This window comes from Stegostoma tigrinum, chromosome 27 (assembly GCF_030684315.1).
Source record: "Stegostoma tigrinum isolate sSteTig4 chromosome 27, sSteTig4.hap1, whole genome shotgun sequence".
NCBI classification, from domain to species: Eukaryota; Metazoa; Chordata; class Chondrichthyes; order Orectolobiformes; family Stegostomatidae; genus Stegostoma; species Stegostoma tigrinum.
Window position 1 is genome coordinate 9,784,008 of NC_081380.1, and position 21,394 is coordinate 9,805,401.

Here is a 21,394-nt window from a genome sequence, read left to right on the forward strand (position 1 = left end):
GGATTGAAAGAATCAACAGTAACTCTTTCTGGAATAAACTGTTCAGGGACAAGGAGGAAAAGTTATAAAGGAGTTAAAAACAACCTGCTAATTAGCTATCCCTGGGAAGAAAGAGACAGCAACATAAATAAGCTGTCTACTGGGAGAAAAGAGGTAACACTGCTTGATAACCTGCTGCCTCATGATAAATGGACAATTAAGACTGACTGCAGATGGAAATGTCCTGAAGTAAAGGGGTAAGTTGTGAGACAGGTAGTGTCAAACAGAAAGTCAATGCTGGGTGTAACAGGAACAGGGGAGCTACTTCTGACAAGAATGTAAAGAATCTAAAGGAACATCAATAATGCCACACCACAAACAAAGTCAAAACTATACAAGAATTCAACTCCAGGAATCTTCAGCTGTAGAGCTTTGAAGAACACTGCACAAGGATTGAATCCAGGACACATTGAGAGACAGTGTTGGTTGGAATCATAGCCAAATTCCACCATTAATTGGGTAACAATTGTCTTATTGCTTAGTTGAGAGGTCTTATTTTGGTTGCTACATGCAGTAAAATTTAAGTAATTGTTGCAGTATTTGATTGTCTGTGAGATTTCTTAATAAGTAGCCCAAGTAAAGGTAACTTGTGGTAGTTTACCCACACCACCACTCACAAATGAGGGGTTACCATTGACCCACAACTGAACTAGCCATATAAACACTATTCTACAAGAGATGGTCAGAGGCTAGTAATGGTGTAGGAAGTAACTCACTTCCTGACTCCGAAAGGCTGTCCACCATCTATAAAGGCAACAGTCAGGAATATTCCCCACTTGTCTAGATTTGTGCAGCTCCAACATTACTCAAGAAACTTGACACCATAGTACAAATGTGTTAATATATTAAAGAGATGCTACAACGGGCAGCTTAGAAAAGAAAGTAAATTTAAGTGGTAAAAGAAATAGGGAGTGAAATTTAAAAAAAGTCAGTATGATTCTAGCATGAATCAGAAGCTGAAAATGCAGAAACTTACCCTCCAGATCAGATTGGATAATACAAAACAGCTTTAAAACATCTTCTGGAATATTACACTTTATTTCAGAAAAAAACTACTACTAATGAAAACTATTACACAGTCTCAAATTGATTTGTCTAAGACTGCATTTATTGCCATCACTACCAGCAGTATGTGCCTTGACTATAAGAAGTAGGAGCAGAAGTAGGCCATTTGGCCTCTCGAGCCTGCTCCACCATTCAATAGGATCATGGCTGATCCGACATTCCTCACATCCACTTTCCTGTCTTTTCCCTGTAACCCCTGACTACGAATCTATCTCAGCCTTAAATATACACAAAGATGCTGCCCCACAGTTCTCTGTGGCAAGGAGTTTCAAAGACAATGAACCCTCAGAAGAAATTCCTCCTCATTGCAGTCTTAAATTGGCACTTCTTTATTCTGAAACTACGCCCTCTGATTCTAGACTGTCCCATGACGGGAAGCATCCTCTCAGCATTTACCCTGTCAAGCCCCTTAAAGAATCCTATATGCTTCAATGAGATCAGCTCTCATTCATCTAAGCTCCACCACACTCAGAGTCCAAAGTGATGAGCATTGCATTAGGAGATGTGGCTAGCAAGGGATGGAGGCAGGGACCAGCATACCATGTATAGAACCTTCTGGCCAGTTCCATCACAGTAGTGTGATATCATTGTCCCTATCTGTACACGTAGAGTTGACTCATGCAATCTTGGTGCTGGCAACACATTGCCACTTGTGTAAATATTCTAGGAAAAACATCTTTGATTATACATGATGTTAATGTACGGAGTGCGTTATAGATAGCATTGTTACACACTCAATCTAGAGAGGTTGGCTCAAGCTAGGAAAGGGATTGGATTCATGAACAATTAAATTATTGAACTGACTCATATTAGCTGCAGTTCATCTTTCGTGACAGTGCCGAAATTGGATGGGTCAGAATGCGTTTGTATTGATTACAAGTCAACCCAGTACCATAGACAGATTGGTTCTATTGAGAGATTAACACTAGCGTTCTTTGTTCCAAAATTTGATTTGTTAAAAGTATATTGGCAAGTGCTATTGATCAATATAGCCAAAGAAATAAAAGCTTTTGTAACACTGGATGGGACCTTATCAATGTAAATCAGTGACAGATGCAAAGTTGCAATATTCTTTCTTTTAGCTTTCAACTGGAATTACATTCGTGAACAAGTTATTGTTAATACAACAGTAAACCACAAAATAACCAGAAGCATTCAATTGTTGGTCAATGGAACCAGTGACCTTAGGACCAAACTTGGTCATTAACTATTTTTGAGTATTGATTGTGTCAGCACATGAACTGCACGAGGTGAAACTTACCATGTGACGTTCAGTAAAAATAATGCATTTAAACAGAATCTCTACCAAATAAACAGAACTCATCCATAACCACAGAATCTATTGATCAAAGTAGAATTATTTTTTCATTGGAAATGCATTGATTAGAAGATATTACATAGTATAAATTGCTTGTAAAATTAAAGCATGGAGTCATTGACATCTAAAGCACTGAAAAAGACCCTTCAGCCCACTAAATCTGTCCTGGCCAAAAATAGCCACCTATTATAATCCCATTTTCCAGCACTTGGCCATGTACATCTTGGCATCACAAATGCATATCTAAATACTTCTTAAATGTTATGAGGGTTTCTGTCTCAACCACCCTGACAGGTAGTGAGTTCCAGCTCCTCACCGCACTCTGCGTAAAAAATGTTTTCCTCTCATCCCCTCTAAAACTCCTTTCCCTTGTCTTAAATCATTGCTCCTGGTCATTGATCTATCCACTGAGGGGAAAAGTTCCTTCGAAGCACTTGATTGATAAGGGGCTGGGTCATTTTATTGCAGCCGTGTATGTTTTCTTAAAAATTATACTGGAAGGTCCAGTTGCAGCTAATGGCCCGAGTACCATTTGCAGTGCAGAATCATCCGTTCTACTGAAAAATGCAGCCAGTTTCAGGATATACAACATAAAACAACAATATATTAACACAAGATTAACAAATTTACTGGGCACACCATTCCTGTATTTCCTTTGCCATTGTCGGCTTGTGCTGAAGGCAGAATGAAAAAAGAAGAGCATTAATCTCTTACAGTCTGTGCTGGAAGTGATGAGCGAGCATGAAGAGATAAAGGAACTCTTCAAAAATAGATAAAGTGTTTCCTTGGGCATCAACTATAGCTGCAACTCCAATTTCAAACCTTGGGGTAGTATTATGCAAACAGTTTCAAATTAAAACTTGTTAAAGACAAATAATTTGTAAAGCATCTTTCATGATGTCAGGATTTCCCAATTCAGCTAACCTCATCCTTTGTTGTTTTGTGGCAATAATAAAAATTGGATTCTGCAATTAGTAATGTGCCAGCCAGATGTTCCTGATTTGTCTTATCAAAAAACTCAGAATTGCCCTATCATTATTTCCTCTTAAGATAACAAGGTGTAGAGTTGAACGAACACAGCAGGCCAAGCAGCATCAGAGTAGCAGGAAAGCTGACGTTTTGGGCCTAGACCCTTCTTCAGAAATCAAAACCATTTCTGAAGAAGGGTCTAGGCCCGGAATGTCAGCTTTCCTGCTCCTCTGATGCTGCTTGGCCTGCTGTGTTCATCCAGCTCTACACCTTGTTATCTCAGATTCTCCAGCATCTGCAGTTCCTTCTATCTCTGAAACAATATTTCCTCTTAATCTTTGTTCTCAGGAAAATAGCCTTATTTCTTTCTCATAACCAGTGCTCCTGATCTCAGGAATCAGTGTGAATCTCTCAATACTCTGTTCCTGACCTTGACCTGATAAAGGTGCTCAGTGCAAGTTCTTGTTTCTTGTGTTTGTAGACTTATGTTGCACTATCTCCTTCAAATAGAAAGTTGTGCCAACTATTCTATACCCGTATCCGTAGCTCTATAATCATAATGTCTGCACATTCTCTTTGAAAGCCAAAAATTTGCGCTGCCATAATATTTCCTTGTAATTTTCCCATTATTTCCCCCATTGTTTGCCCTGTTTTTTTTTGCTATTATAAGCTTCTATATAAGCTCATACACTTTATAAGCTACTTCATAGTTTCAAGTTGGATCTAATCACCCTTTGAAATTGATTAAACCCATGCCTTAATTAGATTCCTTTTATCATTCCAAGAATGTATTTGTATTCTTACAAATTTTATATGGGAGCAGAGCCTATATATCCATCACATTTAAAAAACTTGCCTCTGTATATTATGTCATGTTATGCAATTTCTTCCGATAATGTCACATTTTAACCACCGTACTTTACTGAAATCAGAATCCAAGGGAAGAGGGAACACATAAATGAAAAGTCAGGGAAGAAGCTCGAAAACTACAAATAAGGAACTATCAGTAACTTAGGAAACAACAAACTCAGATTAACAGTCAGGAGAACTTTAGAATTTAAAGGAGAGCTAATTGAAGAACTCAGAATATTTCCTGAAAATATTTTAATCGATTATTTTGTTCCTCAGCAAGTGAAATTTCAAAAATGCAAAATAAGGTCCGTGATCTTTAAAAGTGTATCAAAATTAGATATTTCACAATAGTAGGATTTTAAAATTGTCTTGTGTTTTTGAGTATCTTCGGTAATCTTTTTACTTGAAGACCTTGGTGTCCCTTAATAGCATGGGATTAGATTGGATACTTTTAAACAGAGCTGCGATTGTTAACTGAAGGAAGTTCCTGCAGTCCAAACACATGCACAACTGCTCGAGATAAACGAGCTGTATTTACAAACTCTACTGAAACAACTGCTTCTCTTTGGCTTCAACAGTTAGCATTCTTTAGTATTTATTGAATTAAACCACAAGCCAAATGTCAAAAGCTTCATGCACCTGAAAATCTATAATCCTGAGATAACGAGCTGTAGAGCTGGATGAACACAGCAGGCCAAGCAGCATCAGAGGAGCAGGAAGGCTGACGTTTTGGGCCTAGACCCTTCTTCAAAAATCAAAACCCTTTCTGCTGTCGTCATCCAGCTGTACACCTTGTTACCTCAGATTCTCCAATGTCTGCAGTTCCTACTACCTCTGAAACAATTTATAATCCTGGACTCTCCTGTAGTTCAAAAATTGAACTCGGCCTTGAATATATTCAATGCAGTAGCCTCCACAACTCTCTAGGATAGAGAATTCCAAATATTCATTACCCGACGAAAGAAGAAATTCCTCCTTAGCTCCATGGGGAGACCTCTTAGTCGGAAACTATGCCTGCTAATTCAAAACAAAAACAGAAATTGATGGAGAAGCCCAGCATATCTGGCAACAACTGTGAAGAGAAAAACAATGAATGTTTCAAGTCCAGTGATGAGATGTCAGTACCGGCTAATTCGAGCTTGCCCTAAAAGAAGAGACATTCACAGCTTTGAGCCCATCTATCTCCTATTAGAAGGTTCAATGTCACCCATGATTATTACCTTTTTAATGTGCCCCCTGTTATTATCTGACCTATCATTTACTTTACAGGGTAGATCTTGATATGATTTACATCTACTCTTTTTATGTTACCTTACTATGTTAGAGAATCTGAGAGATATTCCTACCAATCTTCTTTTGTTTGTTATTCCTTATTTCTACACAAACCAATTCTACATATTAAAATTTCAAGCCACAATCATTTCATAGCTGTACTGATCTCATCCTTTTCTTATAACTCCACCTTTTTTCTTTCTGCCTATCCTTCCAAAATGTTAAGTATCCCGAATATTAAGTTCCTTGCCTTAGCACCCTTGTAAACCATCATCTCATTCCCATTTATTTTTATTTGAGCCATTAATTCATCTTATTACAAAATCTGCGTACAGGAAGATAAAAAGCTACTAATTCTGTCTTTTTGCTATTTTTCCTACTTTGACCCTAGCGCTGATGCTATCTAATTTTTGTATGTTTTATCCCATCAGAGACGTAAAACAGGAGCTATATCAGTACCAGTCTGACATTAGAGTAGGTTTGTTCAAAATGAGATGCCATTGCCTTGATAGATTTGAAAGGCCCTTCATGTCACCTCTGTATAAATGTCCAGGAACCTGTTGCACTCTGTTCAACATGGCTCTGCAGGAATCGCACCTGAGGAAGGTGAAGAGCTTCAGGTATCCTAGAAGAAACATCCTGTACACTGTAAAAGTGCCTTTAGCCACAAACCTGCCTGTCAGAGAAACCCTCATTTAGATGTGCTTCACTCCAGGTGCTTGCAGCAATGAAAGCTCACTGTTTCAGTTGCTGAGCAGGCATTGAAAAAGAGTTGAGTGTGTCCCATCTCCCCTTACTTTACCACATCAATCTCATCTTTAAATGTCATTTCTGTTCTTCCTTCACACCCCAACATTCCCATCTTCATCTCTCCACTCCAACCACCATCTGCCCCCCATTATCCCAACATACCCATTCCTTCAGGTCCCAATCTCCCTCTCTTTCACCCCTGACTCTCAATGCTTCTTCCTTCAATCTCTGTTCATCTCCCCCGCCATCACCCCTCCATCCCATCCTACATCCACTGCCTCCTATCACGTTGGTCCCCAATCCCCATTCAGCCCGATTTCCCCCAACTTCACCCATGACTTACCTTCCTGTCACCCAGTCACACTCCCTTCGACACTACCTCCTCCCTCACTTGGGAGGAGCTGATGAAATTAAAGCAGAGTTACTCAAAATCACAAATACCCAACCATCCCCCATGGTTTTTGTTGCAGCTGCAAGGAGCAGTCTCTTAGGGTGTACCCGACAACCAAAATCCTAAGGATTTAAGGGACCTCACAGTGTGTAAGAAATCAGTCTAAGATTCCCTGCGACCTCAGAACCTGCAACCTCAAAACACCTCAGGTCATGACACCCAGTGTGGGAAGCACAGAATGAGATGATTTTCTTAATTAAATTCATCTCCTGTCACTAAGTAAAGAGCTTTCCCTTACCGTGTATATTCACGTGATAGTCAAATTTTTCAGACTATTTTTTAAGACCAAACTTATGGGGTCAACTGTTACATGGATACTGCTTTTGAGAGGCTGAAATTCATGCCCATCAAAATTCGCACCATATCATTAGCAGAAGCCAATTTGATCTCTAAACAAATAAAGAAATAAAACACAATGAATTATGGTAACTACTGGGTAAAGACAAAAGGAAACAAAACTTAATTGGTAATTATTCTGTCTGCTTTTCCTTCCTTTTTGTTATTCCCTTTATAAAAAAAAACTTATCTTGGAGTGGCAATGACATCATCGGTGCAGCTGAGCACCAGAATGGCGAAGGCTGGGGACCTGGAGTGGAGCGGGATGGCCAGCAGGCTGGAGATCCAGAGCAGAGCATGACGGCCAACAGGCTAGAGACCCAGAGCAGGGCGGGACAGGACGGCATGGCTAGCTGGCTGGAGATCCAGAGTGGAGCGGGACAGCCACGCAAGAAGTGAACACATAATTATAGTGCTCATTCGATAATGAACTTAAGAAATCTGTAGCCTAACACAATGTTGATGTGAATTGTACATCAAAACATAATAGAATGAAAAGAATTCATTTCCTCATCATAACATTTATTTGCAGGATACCACCTTGACTCACAAATGTTGACCTGTTATCTCTGAAGAATTAGGGTTGACCTTTATACGAAATATGTGGAAAATTCCAGATTTTTTGACCAAAAACAGGTGGTCGCTTTTTACATGAGTATATATGGTGTTGTCCTCTAGGTTTTATTAATAACTGTCTTGTATATGTGTGGGCTCTAGATTTGGACTCTCACCACATGCACATTGACTAACACATTTCCCAATGAGCTTTCTTTTTCTCAACATAAAAGCTCCAGCAAGTTCACTTTCTTAATAGTCATATACTGAGTGCTGGTGCAATTCTTGTAAACCTGTTTGGCTCTTTCTTCAGTGCTTTGTATATTTTGTTTACAGAATGGAGATCAAACCCTGCGCAATATTTCAAATGGGGTCTTTACAATTCTTTTACAGATTTAGCATACATTTCCCACTTTTAAATTCCATACACTTGGAAATAAATTCTGGTGCTGTGTTAAAATTTTTTTTTGTCTTGCTGATCTAGTATGCTGCTTTAAATGATTTTTCTACCTGTATCACAAAATTCCATTGGTATTCTACCTGATGAACCACCTTATTTTCTTAGGCATGGGCACTGCTTCAATTTTTCCTCCCAAAGTGTAACTCATCATATTTATCTTAAAGTATGTTTGACATTTAACTGCCAGTACATAACAGCGGTTTATAGGAGTTTAGTAAGGTTCCCTGAATTTAGCAGCTGGACCGATGACTGTGAATATTCTGCACATTATTACACTTATAAATTGAAATTCTCTGTGCCCATTTGAACCTGAAAGTTGGGCAAAACACACACCAATTCCTGTCTCATCATCTCTGAAACCATAGCTGCTCTGTGACTAACTTCCAAATGGTGTACACGTGGTGTTCAGACAAGACAGATGAAACTTCCTTCACTATTTCCCTTCTTGGATGCAACTCAGAATTTCAAAAAGACTATCTTCATCAATTCTGTAGACAAGTTTGAGCATCGATCCAACTGAAATAGAGTCCAGGATTCCCTTGGAGAAAGCCCTGAAATTTCATGGCTCTACAAGCCTTCATGAACAGGTCTTTATTATAAATAATTTAGTCACTATGTGCGAAAGCAAGGCAGCACATTTATTTAAAGCCCTTGATCACATGGAGACAGTGTAAAAATCAGGATGTGTTCTAGAAGGAAATATTAAAGTTCATACTATATGGTTATGGTACATAATTACATATGTCTTTTTTTCAAAAATCATGCTTGTTCTTGAGAAGGTTGTTAATTAGAAATTTACAGGCCCCTGGATCTGCATGTTGACTGCACCGTAGTCTACCAGGTACATCGGCCATTGCTGTAGAGAAAGGAAGACATGACAGCATCATTGTACAGAACTGGCAGGACATTGAGTTGAAGATGAAAACAAATCAACATTTACTCCTTTGAGTTGTATTTATTAAATGCATAAAACTGAACAATAGAATGAACTCTGCAACTTGCTACAGAAAGTTATGAATTACAGTATATATGAGTTAAGAATGTAGAATAGTAACATCCTTCCTCAAAAACCAACCATCTTCACTCTCCACTATGAAAATTTAAGCCCTGGTTCCCAATGCAGTAATGCATCTCCCTCACCCACCACATTGCAGAGCAGAAGTGGCTTCATGTCCATTTCAGTTCATTTTAATGGTTTATTTTGAAACCATTGCAAAGATTGTCAGATTTCAGTATTTTTCTACATTTGCTCACATATGGTGACTAAGCATAAAGAAGGCCTTTCAGCCCATTTTAATTCATCCAAATCTTTCTGTAATGAACAGAATTTCACTTTTATCAAGAAGTTAGTTCAATGTTCCAAAGGCTGTTGCCAAGAAGAACATGCTGATTTTTTTCTTAATTTTAATTTTTATTAATTTACTTCTAGCTCTGTTTCAAACTCTCAGCTCCTTTATTACCATTCACGTTGACCATCTGTGGTATCGTTCCTATATAAAGCACTTTACATTTCTTAGTAAATTTTATCTATGATTCTCATACAAACCACAAATTGAACCAAATGTAATTGTTGGAGGTCAGTCATCTCAGCTGCAGGAGTTCCTCAAGGTAGTGCACTGGGCCAATCATTTTCAGCTGTTTCACCAATGACCTTCCCTCCATCATAAGGTCAGAAGTGGGGAAGTTTGCCAATGATTACACAATATTCAGCACCATTCAGGACACCCCGGAAAGCAAAGCAATTGTGCCCATATATAGCAAGACCTAACAATATCCAGGCTTGGACTGTTAAGTGGCAAGTAACACTCACGGGCCAGGCAATGACCATCTTCAACTAAAGCGAATCTAATTATCACCTCTTTACATTATTATTGCTGAATCCCTCACTAGTAACATCCAGGGGGCGACTAAATTAGCAGGCAAATGTTCGCAAATGGGATATAGTGTGGTAAAATGTGAAGTTGTTCATTTTGCAAAGAACAAAAGGACAAAAGTATTATTTAAATGAAGAAAAACTGCAACACAAAGCAACTTGGCAGGAACTTATGCACAAGAGCAAGACTTGGTACAGCAGGAAGGCAAATGGAATACTGGTCCTTATTTCAAGGGGGTTGAAGTATAAGAGTAGGGAAGTCATTCTGCTGTACAAGCTGCTTGTGAGACCACATCTGGAGTATTGAGAGCAGTTTTTGATCCCCTTATTTAGGAAAATATTTTATTTCGTCAGGGACAGTTCAGAGAAGGTTCACTGGGATGGTCCCTGGTATGGATTATCTTATGAGCAAAGGTTAAACAGGTTGGAACTCTACTCATTGGAATGTAGAAGAATGAGAGATGAGCTCACTGAAACGTGTCAGATTTTTAAGGGGCTTGATAGGGTAAGTACTGAAGGAATGCTTCTTCTCATGGGAGAGTCTAGGACCAGAGGTCATAGTCTCACTGTTAAAGGGTCCCCATTTAAGACTGAGATGAAGAGGAATTTCTTCTCTCAGAGGGCTGACAGCATAATGATTGTAACAAGGTCAGCCAGATGGACATTATAGAATATGGGTTTTCTGATTGGGGCTGTTAACCTGGTCCAATCAGGAGTCCTGTCTGACTGATGCAAACTGGAGTAACTATTAAGTTTGACAGCCGACTCTGAGGGAATTGGATTAGGGTCAAGAACTCTCCACATGTAAATAAAGGGGGACTTGGTGATGGAATACTAGCTTCGTCAAGTTATTTCAGTAACGATGAGAATGGAATTAATGATGTAGCCTGCAAAAGCACCCATTAGCTGAACCCCAGCTGACTTTCAAACAGATAGTACAACTGGTTTTATCATTGGAAAATGTGGCAAGTGGAGCATATGAGTTGCAGGGTATCGGACACCCTCACCAGTTCGACTGAGCTTGGAGAACATCATTCGGGTGAAGGCAATTGTGTAGACTCACTCAGGACATATCCTAAACAGAGAGACTCTAGGTCAGCCCACAGCAAAACCCCAAGACAAAGTCAAGCCTTGGCCAAATAGATAAAATTTTCTTCAGGATCCTGGCTGGCAAGCCATTGTAGTTGCTGCCGGAATGCAGAGTCAAAGCAGCAAGAGTCCCACTTGGCCCAAACCGAGTAAGAGAACTCATAGGCCAGTATCCTGGAGAATGCACACCCTGGAAAGTCCATCTACTTCTGGTTTGGAACAGTTAAATTGTTCAGCAATATCTGAATCAGACCAATCAAAATAAACAGCTGTTTAAAAGATCATGTCGTTCTAATGGAGCTTGATACCAGTGTGGCTGTTTCAATGATCGTAGAACCAGTCTTTAACAAAATTCGCTCTGGACTCCATCTCTTAGGTTTGCATAAGACCTTGGCTGGACTGAGAACCGATGGCATGGTGCCAGGGACCAAGTTCAATTCCAGCCTCGGGCAAATGTCTGTGTGGAGCTTACACATTCTTCCCGCTTTTCCATGGGTTTATTCAGGGTACTCCAGTTTAGCCCCACAGCCCAATGATGTGCAAGTGAGCTGGATTAGCCATGCTAAATTGCCCATAGTTTGTAAGGGGGGCAATGCAGGGATAGAATAAGGGGTGGTTCTGGGTGAGATGCTCTTTGAGGGCCATTGTGGTCTTGATGGGCTAAATTGCTTGCTTCCACACTGTAAGGATTCGAGATCCTATACCGGGGATCCCTTATAGATTAAGGGGGTATCGTCAGTTTTGGTCTCTTATAAGCAGCCGCCGGTTCAGTTACCACTGATTGTAGTAAAAGGCTTGGGCCCAACCTTGATGGGGTGAAATTGATTGAGAACGATTCACCTTGAATGGTTTAACATTTTTTGATTAGAAAATGGCTGCATGAGTGAAGTCCTAATTAAAGAACATCAGACGCCATTTTTGCCACCTCCAGCATGATGCCACCACCAGACACATACTCCTCTCCCCTCCCTTGTCTGCTTTCCACAGGGACCTTTCACACTGGGACACCCTGATCTATTCTTCCTTCACTTCCAACACACCCCGATAGTCCCTTTGAACCTTCCCCTACAACCAGTGAATGTGTAACACTTGCCCATTTACCTCCTCCCTCCCCAGTACCCAAGGCCCAAACATAACTTCCAGGTGAAACAACATTTCACCTGCACTTCCCAGAATCTAATCTACTGCATTTGCTGCTCACAATGTGGTCTCCTCTACATTGGGGAAAAGAAGCATAGGCTGGACGACTGCTTCACAAAACACCTAAGTTCTATCTGCAAAAAAAAAACCCTGAGCTTCCCATTGACTGCCACTTTAACATATCACCCTGTTCCCTGGCCAACATCTGTGTCTCAGGCTTGCTGGATTGTTCCAGTGAACCTCAGCGCAAGCTAAAAGAACAACACCTCATTTTCCACTTGGGGACCCCGCAGCTCTCTGGACCGAATACTGAGTTCAATAATATTAGTGCCTAAACTCACCCAAATCCTAGGCCCCTACCCCACACACCAGGCCTTGTTATCACATAACCTGCTATTATGTACCACCTGTTGTTAGTCACTAATAGTCCTCATTACAACTATTCACCCTCCTAGCCAGATTGTTACCATCTCCTTTTGTCTGTCCAACAGTTCTTCTCTCACTTTGGGCTCTATCCTTCATCCTAACATTTACTCCTATCCCATCCCCCTGCCTATCTTCTGCATATCAGCCAACATTTTCCCAGATAACATCAGTTCTGAGGAAGGGTCACCACACTCCAAAACGTTAACTCTTATTTGTTTTTCCACAGATGCTTCCAGATCTACTGAGCTTTTCCAGCAACTTCTGTTTTTCTTTCCGATTTAGAGTATCTGCAATTCTTGCGGTTTTCATTCAAAATTAAATACCCAGAAGTCTTCCAGCAAGTCTAGGGACCAAAGGAGCCAAGGCAACCTTGCATGTTGACCAGAAAGCAATTCCATGACTCTGCAAGGCCTGCCCAGTGTCATTTGCCAAATATCCAACCCCTTACATACAGGACTTGTGCGCTAATTGTACGCCCGAGCCTCTTAACCACCATCAGTGGTAACTGAACTAGCTGCTTCTTATAAGGGTGTACCTTATAATGGTATGCTGTTCCAATAAACACAACTTACATTTATAAAAGATTAGAATTTACTCTCTCAAAATTACAGCCAGGTTGTGTCTCTTCTGGAATTTTCTGTGCCTTTTCCGTTGATTCTTCTGTCAGAATATTAACTAATTGTGCCTTTGGACCTGTTGATATTTAGATGGTGCTTCCTCTGCAACATGGAGGAGGCTGATTGAGCTAGCGATTCTCTTTTGAGAGCTGATGGTCGTCAACTCTGGCAGATGGCCAGTTGTCCCCATCGTTTTATACCAATTTTTGACTTATCAATATTTTTCACAACAGTATTGGTCCTAGTGGTCAAAATCATAAGGCTTAGATATAAAATATTTGTGTGTCTAAGTTCGACAAACAGGAGGCTGGAAGAACACAGCAGGCCCGGCAACATCTGGAGGAAAGGAGTGGTCAACATTTCGGGTATTACCCTTCTTCAGGTTCAAATTAATTGGCTAAATTCAAAAACCTGTTGTCTTGGTAAAAACTGCTCCTTAGCCTCCTAACTGTACGGCCTTTCAATTTGGGTGCTCTCTGTGTACTTGCAAACTTTCAAGCTGCTGCTCAGAGATATCCATTTTAAATCTCTGCACAGAAGAAGCACATGATCTTTTAAAGGGACCATGCAATGCTTTCTCCCCCTAGCACTTTACAAACACCAAATTCTAACTTCCTACCACCCAATCCACAAGTACTCTACCCAAATTTGCAACAGTCTTATTGACCAGACACTGAACTGGGGTCATACAAGTGGTGTGGAAAGAAGGGCAGGTCAGACGCTTGGAACTGTGCAGTGAGTAACGCGCTTCCTGTGTATCATCTTCAAGACACAACTCAGGAATGTAAAGGAATACTCCCCTCAAGAAACCCAACATCATCCAAGATAAAGCAGCCCTGTTGGTTAGCACCCCATCCGCTTACTCCCTCATCGCAGAAGCACAGTAACAACAGTGTGTACCATCTACAAGATACACTGTAGCAAATCACTCAGGCTCCGTCACCAGCACCTTCCAAACAGATGACCTCAACCACCTAGAAGGATAAGGGCTGCAGATGCTAGGGAACACTGCCACATCTCTCCAAGCAACACATCATCCTGCTTGGAACTGTACTGACATTTATTTACTGTTGCAGGGTCAAAATCTGAAACTCCCTTCTGAACAGCATTGTGGGTGCCTCAACACCTTAAAGACTCTAAGTAGCTTAAGAAGGCAGCTCACCATCATTTTCTCCAAGGCAATTTGGATGTGGCCTTGCCAGTGATGCCCACAGATGAATGAATGATAAGAAGAAATAAAAAAAATCTGAATGTAGCAGCCCTTCTTAATGCTTCAGAAATTATCCTTGGAATTATGCTATCTAACTTTGCAGGAAAAACTCAGTAACTTTCTACCCATATGAGTAGTGTTATAGGTTATTGGAGACTTTGAACTCTTTGGTATCTCACCAAGTGATCAGTGGTTAAGTCAAGAAGACTTTGCGTCTTGTGTCATCCCCTCCCAGCTGGTAGCAAAGTCACTGTGAGGGAAACCAGGAGCTGTGCCATAAGAAATTTCACCTTCTTTTCTTCACACAGCCAAGGGGGATTAAAGCCAATGGTTGTACCCCGAAAGCCACATTAACTGTTCAAGGCCAACCAACCAATATCAGGCACTGTTCCTGAGATCTGGGCCTAGCTAGCTCAGTGCCACAACTAGTGTGACAATTACGCAGTCAACCACTTTGAGAAGTCCTCCTGCAAATCATTAAACAGTTCTGACCCACAGTAGCACTGACAGAAGCTGAGGCAACAGCCTCTACATTCAGATATGACACCTGCTTAATAGTATGCGATGTAATGTCAGCACAGTGAAATAAAACTAATAACTTAATGTGTATTTAATTTGCAAAATTAGTTACCACAAGAGGGACTGGATTCGGAGATACGCCTGCTTCCATGTTCGAGGATGATGGCACAATGCTCCCCTCTGAAACTCTTCTTCGCTTCCGTTTGTGTGTTGCATCTTGTTTGGATGCTAAAAAGAATTAAAAGATAAATGTACACAGTATTCCAACTGTTAATATGATTCAACAAAACTACATCATCAAGCTGTGAGGATTGACAGCAGTTTCCTATTCCACAAGCTGATACCGTGCACCTTATTCCCCTATCAATGATCTTCCTTTCTAGACCAGAGTATGCAAAATCCTGTTGGGACCACTAGGGATTTCTCCATTTGTTTCTGTATATTTTCAAACATCAGCTAATCTTTATTAGAACTGGATTGTAATTCCCTCCAGAGAACACAAGTTCAAACCCCACCATGACAATTTGAGAGTTTTAATTTAATTAAAAGTAAAATGAAGAAACAAAAAGCAGTGAGACATGAAAGTAAGAAAATCTGACAAACAACTAAGATCTGTACGGCACCTAATTACATAAAATATCCAACGGCTGTTCATAGCAGCACGATAAAAAGAAACATGAAACTAAGACACATTTGACGATTCTAGGTCAGATAACTGAAGATTTGTCCAGGAATACCTGGAGGAAGAAAGCAAGGCCATGAGGTGAAAAAGTGTAGGGAGGGAGATCCAGAGTTTGGGACCTAGCAAATGACCACCCAAGAGGAAGGATAAAAATCTTGGCTGATCAACGGACAAAAATGAGAAGAGACTGCCAATATGTCAGAAGATTGTGGCATTTGAGATTACAAAGACTGAATGGAACAAGCAACTGGTAATAAGGATGACAATTTTAACATAAGAATGTGCTGACTAACTGTCATTGTAGGTCAGCTCAGGGGGTGATAAATGAATGGGACTTCTTAAGATCCACTTATTTAACATTACCCTTCAGGGAAGGAGATCTGCCATTCCAACTTGGCATATATGCGACTCCAGTCCTGCACCAATGTGGCTGAGCCTTAACTGCTTCATGAACCCCGCACACACATGCATACACATATTCAATACGTGCACATATAAGGACACTCGCAAATAGATATATACGCTTAGACTCATGTACATATGCAAATACACAAATTGCACCAGCTGAGGTGGTCACTGCTCAGTACTGATTAGTGATTCAATGAGGCAGAAGAGTAGCCACTGACACTACCAGATCATTCTACTATAACATGATAGCTATGTTCTTGCGTAACCTTGTGCTACAGAAAATTGCCTTGAAAATCACATTATAGGGAAATTGCTGTAGAAAATCATTATACCTGTACAGCAGGAAGTTTGCATTATCCAAACAGCGTTCACTATCCATCAATTGTGTTACAGCCAATTTGCATTAACAAGACACACGTTATAGCACAACTACCTGTACTGCAGTCCTACTACTTTGCAGCAGAAGTCATAAGTCAGCATTTGGCAGCAGGAGTGGGAACTAAATTGTCCTTCCACATAAACAATCTCAGTACCGGTAGTGTCTCTGGATGTAAATCAGGGATCAAAGGCATGCATAGTCCTGGTCCATTTAGATGCAGAATCTACTAACCTCACCATTAGGGGAGCTTGTGTGGGAAAATTTTGAATGTATTAACTGGAGGATTAGATAATACAGTTTCTCACCTGATTTTGATGCTTCATTACAAATCTCTGCAAAAGGCCTGTAAAAGATTAAAAAATGAACACAAGTCATCACCTGTCATTTAACAATGACTAAAGTGAAGCCACTACTGACATTTACTTCAATGGAAGATCTGGAGGTGTGCTTTCCTTCCTCACTAATTACTGCTGCAGTGTGCCATTATTTAAGTATCATATGAATTACTGGCATACACGCTCTTGACTTCAAAAAGCAGCAACCAGGAAGATTGGTCTGGCCCCTCACACTTACCAGAAGTCAGGTTATAGAACATACAACTTAGGAGCAGGGAGAGGCCATTTGGTCCTTCAAGCCTACTCCACCATTCAATAGTATCATGGTTGATCTGATTGTAATCTCAGCTCTACTTTCTTGCCCATATCCCTTGGCTATTGCAAATCTACCCTACTCAGCATAGAAAAACTTAAAGACCCATTTCCATTATTTCAGGGGAAGAGAATTCCATACTGAAATTAGCCTTTAAATGAAAGTAAATCGCCCTACTTATATCTAAAAAGCCAACCTCCTATTCTTAAACTATGTCCTCTAGTTTTATTCTCCTCCACAATGGGTCCTCTTTTCTTTGTCATTTATATCAATGATTTGGATGAGAGTATAGGAGGCACGGTTAGTACGTTTGTGGACCACTTCAAAATTGGTTGCATAGTATACAGTGAAGAAGTTTTTCTAAGATGACAAAGGGACATTGATCAAAAAAGTCAATGGGTTGAAAAATGGCAGATGGGGTTCAATCTGGATAAATGCGAGGTATTGCATTTTGGTACAATAAACAAGGGTAGGGATTATACAATTAATGGTTGGGATTTGGGTAGTAAAAACTGAAAGAACTAGGGATACTAAATCAGGAACAAAAACAGAAGTTGCTTGAAAAGCTCAGCAGGTCTGGCAGCATCTGTGAGGAAAAAATCAAAGTTAAGGTTTCGGGTCTGGTGACCCTTTCTTAGAAGTGTGTTGTAGAACAGAAGGACCTGAGGGTGCAGATTCATAATTTTTTGAAATTTGCATCACATACAGACAAGGTGGATAAAAAGATGTTTGGCATGCTTGCCTTCATTGTTCAATCCTTTTAGTATAGGAGTTGGGAAGTCACGCTGAGGTTGACAGGACATTGGTGAGGCTTACTGTGTCCAGTTCTGGTCATCCAGTTATAGGAAAGATATAATTAAGCCAGAGAGGGTTCAGAAGTCATTCACCAGGATGTTGCCAGGTATGGAAAGTTACCGTTATAGAGAAAGGCTGGGACTTTTTTTCACTGGAGCATAGGAGGTTGAGAGGCAACCTGATAAAAGTTTATAAAATAACGAGATGTATAGATAGAATTAATGGTAGTTGTCTTTTCCTTAGGGCAGAGAATCTTAAGACTAGGGGGCACATTTTGAAGGTGAGAAGAAAGATTTAGAAAAGATATGAGATGCAAATTTTTTACACAGAGGGTGGTTCACTTGTATGAACTTCCTGAGGAAGTGGTAGATATGGATACAATTATAACGTTTAAAAGACATTTGGATAGATATACGAATAGGAAAGGTTTGGAGGGATATAGGGCCAGGAGCAGGCAGGTGGGACTAGTCTAGTTTGGGATAATGTTCAGCGTTAGCTGGTCGGACCGAAAGGTCTGTTTCTGTGCTGGATGACTCCAAGAGGAAACCCTTTCAGTATCCACCCTGTCCAGTCCCCTCAAGATCTTACGATGTTACAATAAGATCACCTGCCAGTCTTCCAAATTCCAATGAATGCAAGCTCTGTCCATTCAATCTTTTCTCATCAGATAAACCCTTCACTCCAGAAGTGAGTAAAGTGAACTTTCTGTGAACAGCTTCTGAAGCAGTAGCTTATTTCAAGTAAAGAAATCAAAACTACATAGTATTCCGGATGTGTTCTTGTCAATGGCCTGCACAGCTGCAGTAAAACCTATTTTTGTATTGCATTCCTCCCAAAATAAAGAACAATATTCCATTCACCTTCTTAATCACTTGCTGTAACTCCATTCCAACTTTATGTGGTTCACGTAGCAGGACATCCAGATCCTTCTGCACCACCAAGTTCTGCAATCTCTCTCCACTTAAATAATTTACTGCTTAGGTCAGTAAATGCAGCTGCTAATTTGCACACAGCAAGGGATCAGAGTCATGAAGTGGACAAATGACCCAAAATTGTATTTTTGGTGTATTGTTGATGGAACCAGGAAGTCAAGAGAATTAGGTGAAAACATGAAAAGATGAGGAGGATGTAAAGAGGCTTCTGGGTAATTTAGATAAGTTGACAGAGTCAGCAAATATGGGGCATTATGGCCTGGATAAATGTGAAGTTGCCCACTTCAGCAGGAAAACTAGAATGGCAGAGAGTATTTAAATTGTGATTGATGGGGAAGGGTTGATTTCCATAGGGATGTGGGTGTCTTTGTGCACTAGGGTTTGGAAGGGGCTGAGTACAGGAACAAGATGTCTTGTTGCAGCTGTACATGGCCTTAGTGAAACCTACCTGGATTACTGTGTGCAGTTTTAGACCCTTCTGCCAAGAAAAAATTACTTGCAACTGAGAGAGCATAGTGAAAGTTCACCAGACTGATTCTGTGGATGGCAGATTTGTCAAACAATGACAGATTGGTCAACTGGGCCAGTATTCACTGGTGTTTAAAACAATGAAACGAGATTGCATTGAAACACAATGTTCTGACAGGGTTGGATAGACTGGATGCAGGGATGATGTTTCCACTGGTTCGGGCTCTAGGATAAGAGGGACACAGTGTCAAGATTGTTTCAGAGATAGCAGGAACTGCAGATGCTGGAGAATCTGAGATAACAAGGTGTAGAGCTGGGTGAACACAGCAGGCCAAGCAGCATCAGAGGAGCAGGTAAGCTGACGTTTCGGGCCTAGGCCCTTCTTCAGAAAGGGCGTAGGCATGAAACGTCAGCCTTCCTGCTCCTCTGATGCTGCTTGGCCTGCTGTTTTCATCCAGCTCTACACGTTGTTATCACAGTGTCAAGATTTGCAGTTTTCAGACTGAGGTTAGGAAAAATGTTTTCACTCATGGGGCGGTAAGCGTCTGGAGTTCACTACCACAGAAGGCTGTAGAGACAAAGTCACTGAATATATGTAAGAAAGGAATAGATTTTTTAAAGTTAAAAGGTGTCAAGGGGGTGTGGGAAGAGAGCAAGATATGGTTTTGAGATAAAGATTGGCCATGATCATGTTTAATGGTGGATTGGGCTCAATGGGTTGAATGGCCTATTCCTTCTATTTTCTACATTTCTAAGTTTTAAATATTTTAAAATTCTGTCACGGAATCTGTTTTGACCACTGACAGTCATGGAGTCACACAGCACAGAAACAGACCCTTTGGTCCAATCAATCCATTCCGAACATTATCCCAAGCTAAATCAGTCCCACCAGTCTGCGCCTAGCCCATATCCCTCCAGACCATTCCTATTCATGTACCTATCCAAATGTCTTTTAACCTTTGTAATTGTACCCGCATCCACCCACTTGCTCAGGAAGTTCATTGTACACGTGAACCACACTGTTAGAAATTTGCCTCATGTCTTTTTAAAATCTGTCTCCTCTAAGCTAGTCTTGAAATCCCCTGTCCTAGATAAAACACAACTACCATTAACTCCATCTATACCTCTCATTATTTTATAGACTTCTTCCAAGTCACCTCTCAACCTCCAACACTCCAATGAAAAACGTCCCAGTCTATCCAGTCTTTCTTTACAACTCAAGCCTCCTGTACCTAGTAACATCCTGGTAAATGACTTCTGAACCCTCACCAGCTTGATAATACCCTTTCTATAACTGGACAACCAGAATTGGACGTAGTATTCCAGAAGAAGTCCTGTACAACCTCTGCATGACTTCCCAACTCCTATACTCAAAAGGACTGAGCAATGAAGCTAAGTGTGCCGAACACCTTTTTAACTAAGATAACAAGGTGTAGAGTTGGAGGAACACAGCAGGCCAAGCAGCATCAGAGGAGCAGGAAAGCTGACGTTTCGGGTCGAGACCCTTCTTCAGAACTGGGGGAAGGGAAGCAAATTCTGAAATAAATAAGGAGAGATGGGGAGGCAGATATAAGATGGATAAAGGAGCAGATAGATGGAGAGGAGACAGACAGGCCAAAGAGGCAGGGATGGAGCCGGTAAAGGTGAATGTAGGTGGGGAGTTAGGGAGGGGTAGGTCGATCCAGGGACAACCGACAGGTCAAGGAGGTGGAATGAGGTTAGTGGGTAGGAGATGGAGGTGGGAGGGGTGTTGAGGGGATAGGTAGAAGGAAGGACAGGTTAGGGAGGTGGGTCGAGCTGGGCTGGTTTTGGGATGTGGTCGGGGAGGGGAGATTTTGAAGCTTGTGAAGTCCACGTTGATACCAATGGGCTACAGGGCTCCCAAGCGAAATATGAGATTCTGTTCCTAAGCTTTCGGGTGGCATCATTGTGACAACCTTTTTAACTACCCTGTCGACATGTGACACAAACTTCAAAGAAATATGTACTTTCACCCGTAGGACCCTCTGTTCTACAATACTACCCAAAGCCCCACCATTAATTGTATAAGCCCTACCCTTGTTCATTGTATTAAAATGCAATACCTTGCATTTATCCAGAATGAATTCTATTTGCCATTTTTCCACCCATTGACCCATTGG

General features: G+C 40.8%; 1 protein-coding gene and 1 long non-coding RNA gene across 13 annotated transcripts in view; one reads left to right on the forward strand and one right to left on the reverse strand.

Moving 5' to 3' along the window:
* The window catches only part of LOC125464655 (uncharacterized), a 136,434-nt gene that overhangs the window by 73,905 nt on the left and 41,135 nt on the right, over window positions 1-21,394 (forward strand). The gene's annotated exons all lie outside the window — the stretch shown is intronic.
* Window positions 8,282-21,394, reverse strand: part of gtf2ird1 (GTF2I repeat domain containing 1) — a 183,595-nt gene continuing 170,482 nt past the window's right edge. For 6 of the 12 annotated variants that reach the window (XM_048557305.2, XM_059655254.1, XM_048557298.2 and 3 more), the window contains 3 exons: window positions 16,716-16,753; window positions 15,054-15,169; window positions 8,282-8,923 (listed from right to left, as the gene is read on the reverse strand). In XM_048557305.2, coding sequence (XP_048413262.1) covers window positions 8,855-8,923; window positions 15,054-15,169; window positions 16,716-16,753 — 223 coding nt within the window. In that variant the 3' untranslated portion in view covers window positions 8,282-8,854. The remainder of the gene's footprint in view (window positions 8,924-15,053; window positions 15,170-16,715; window positions 16,754-21,394) is intronic. The other 6 variants (XM_048557297.2, XM_048557302.2, XM_048557304.2 and 3 more) reach the window with 1 other exon arrangement.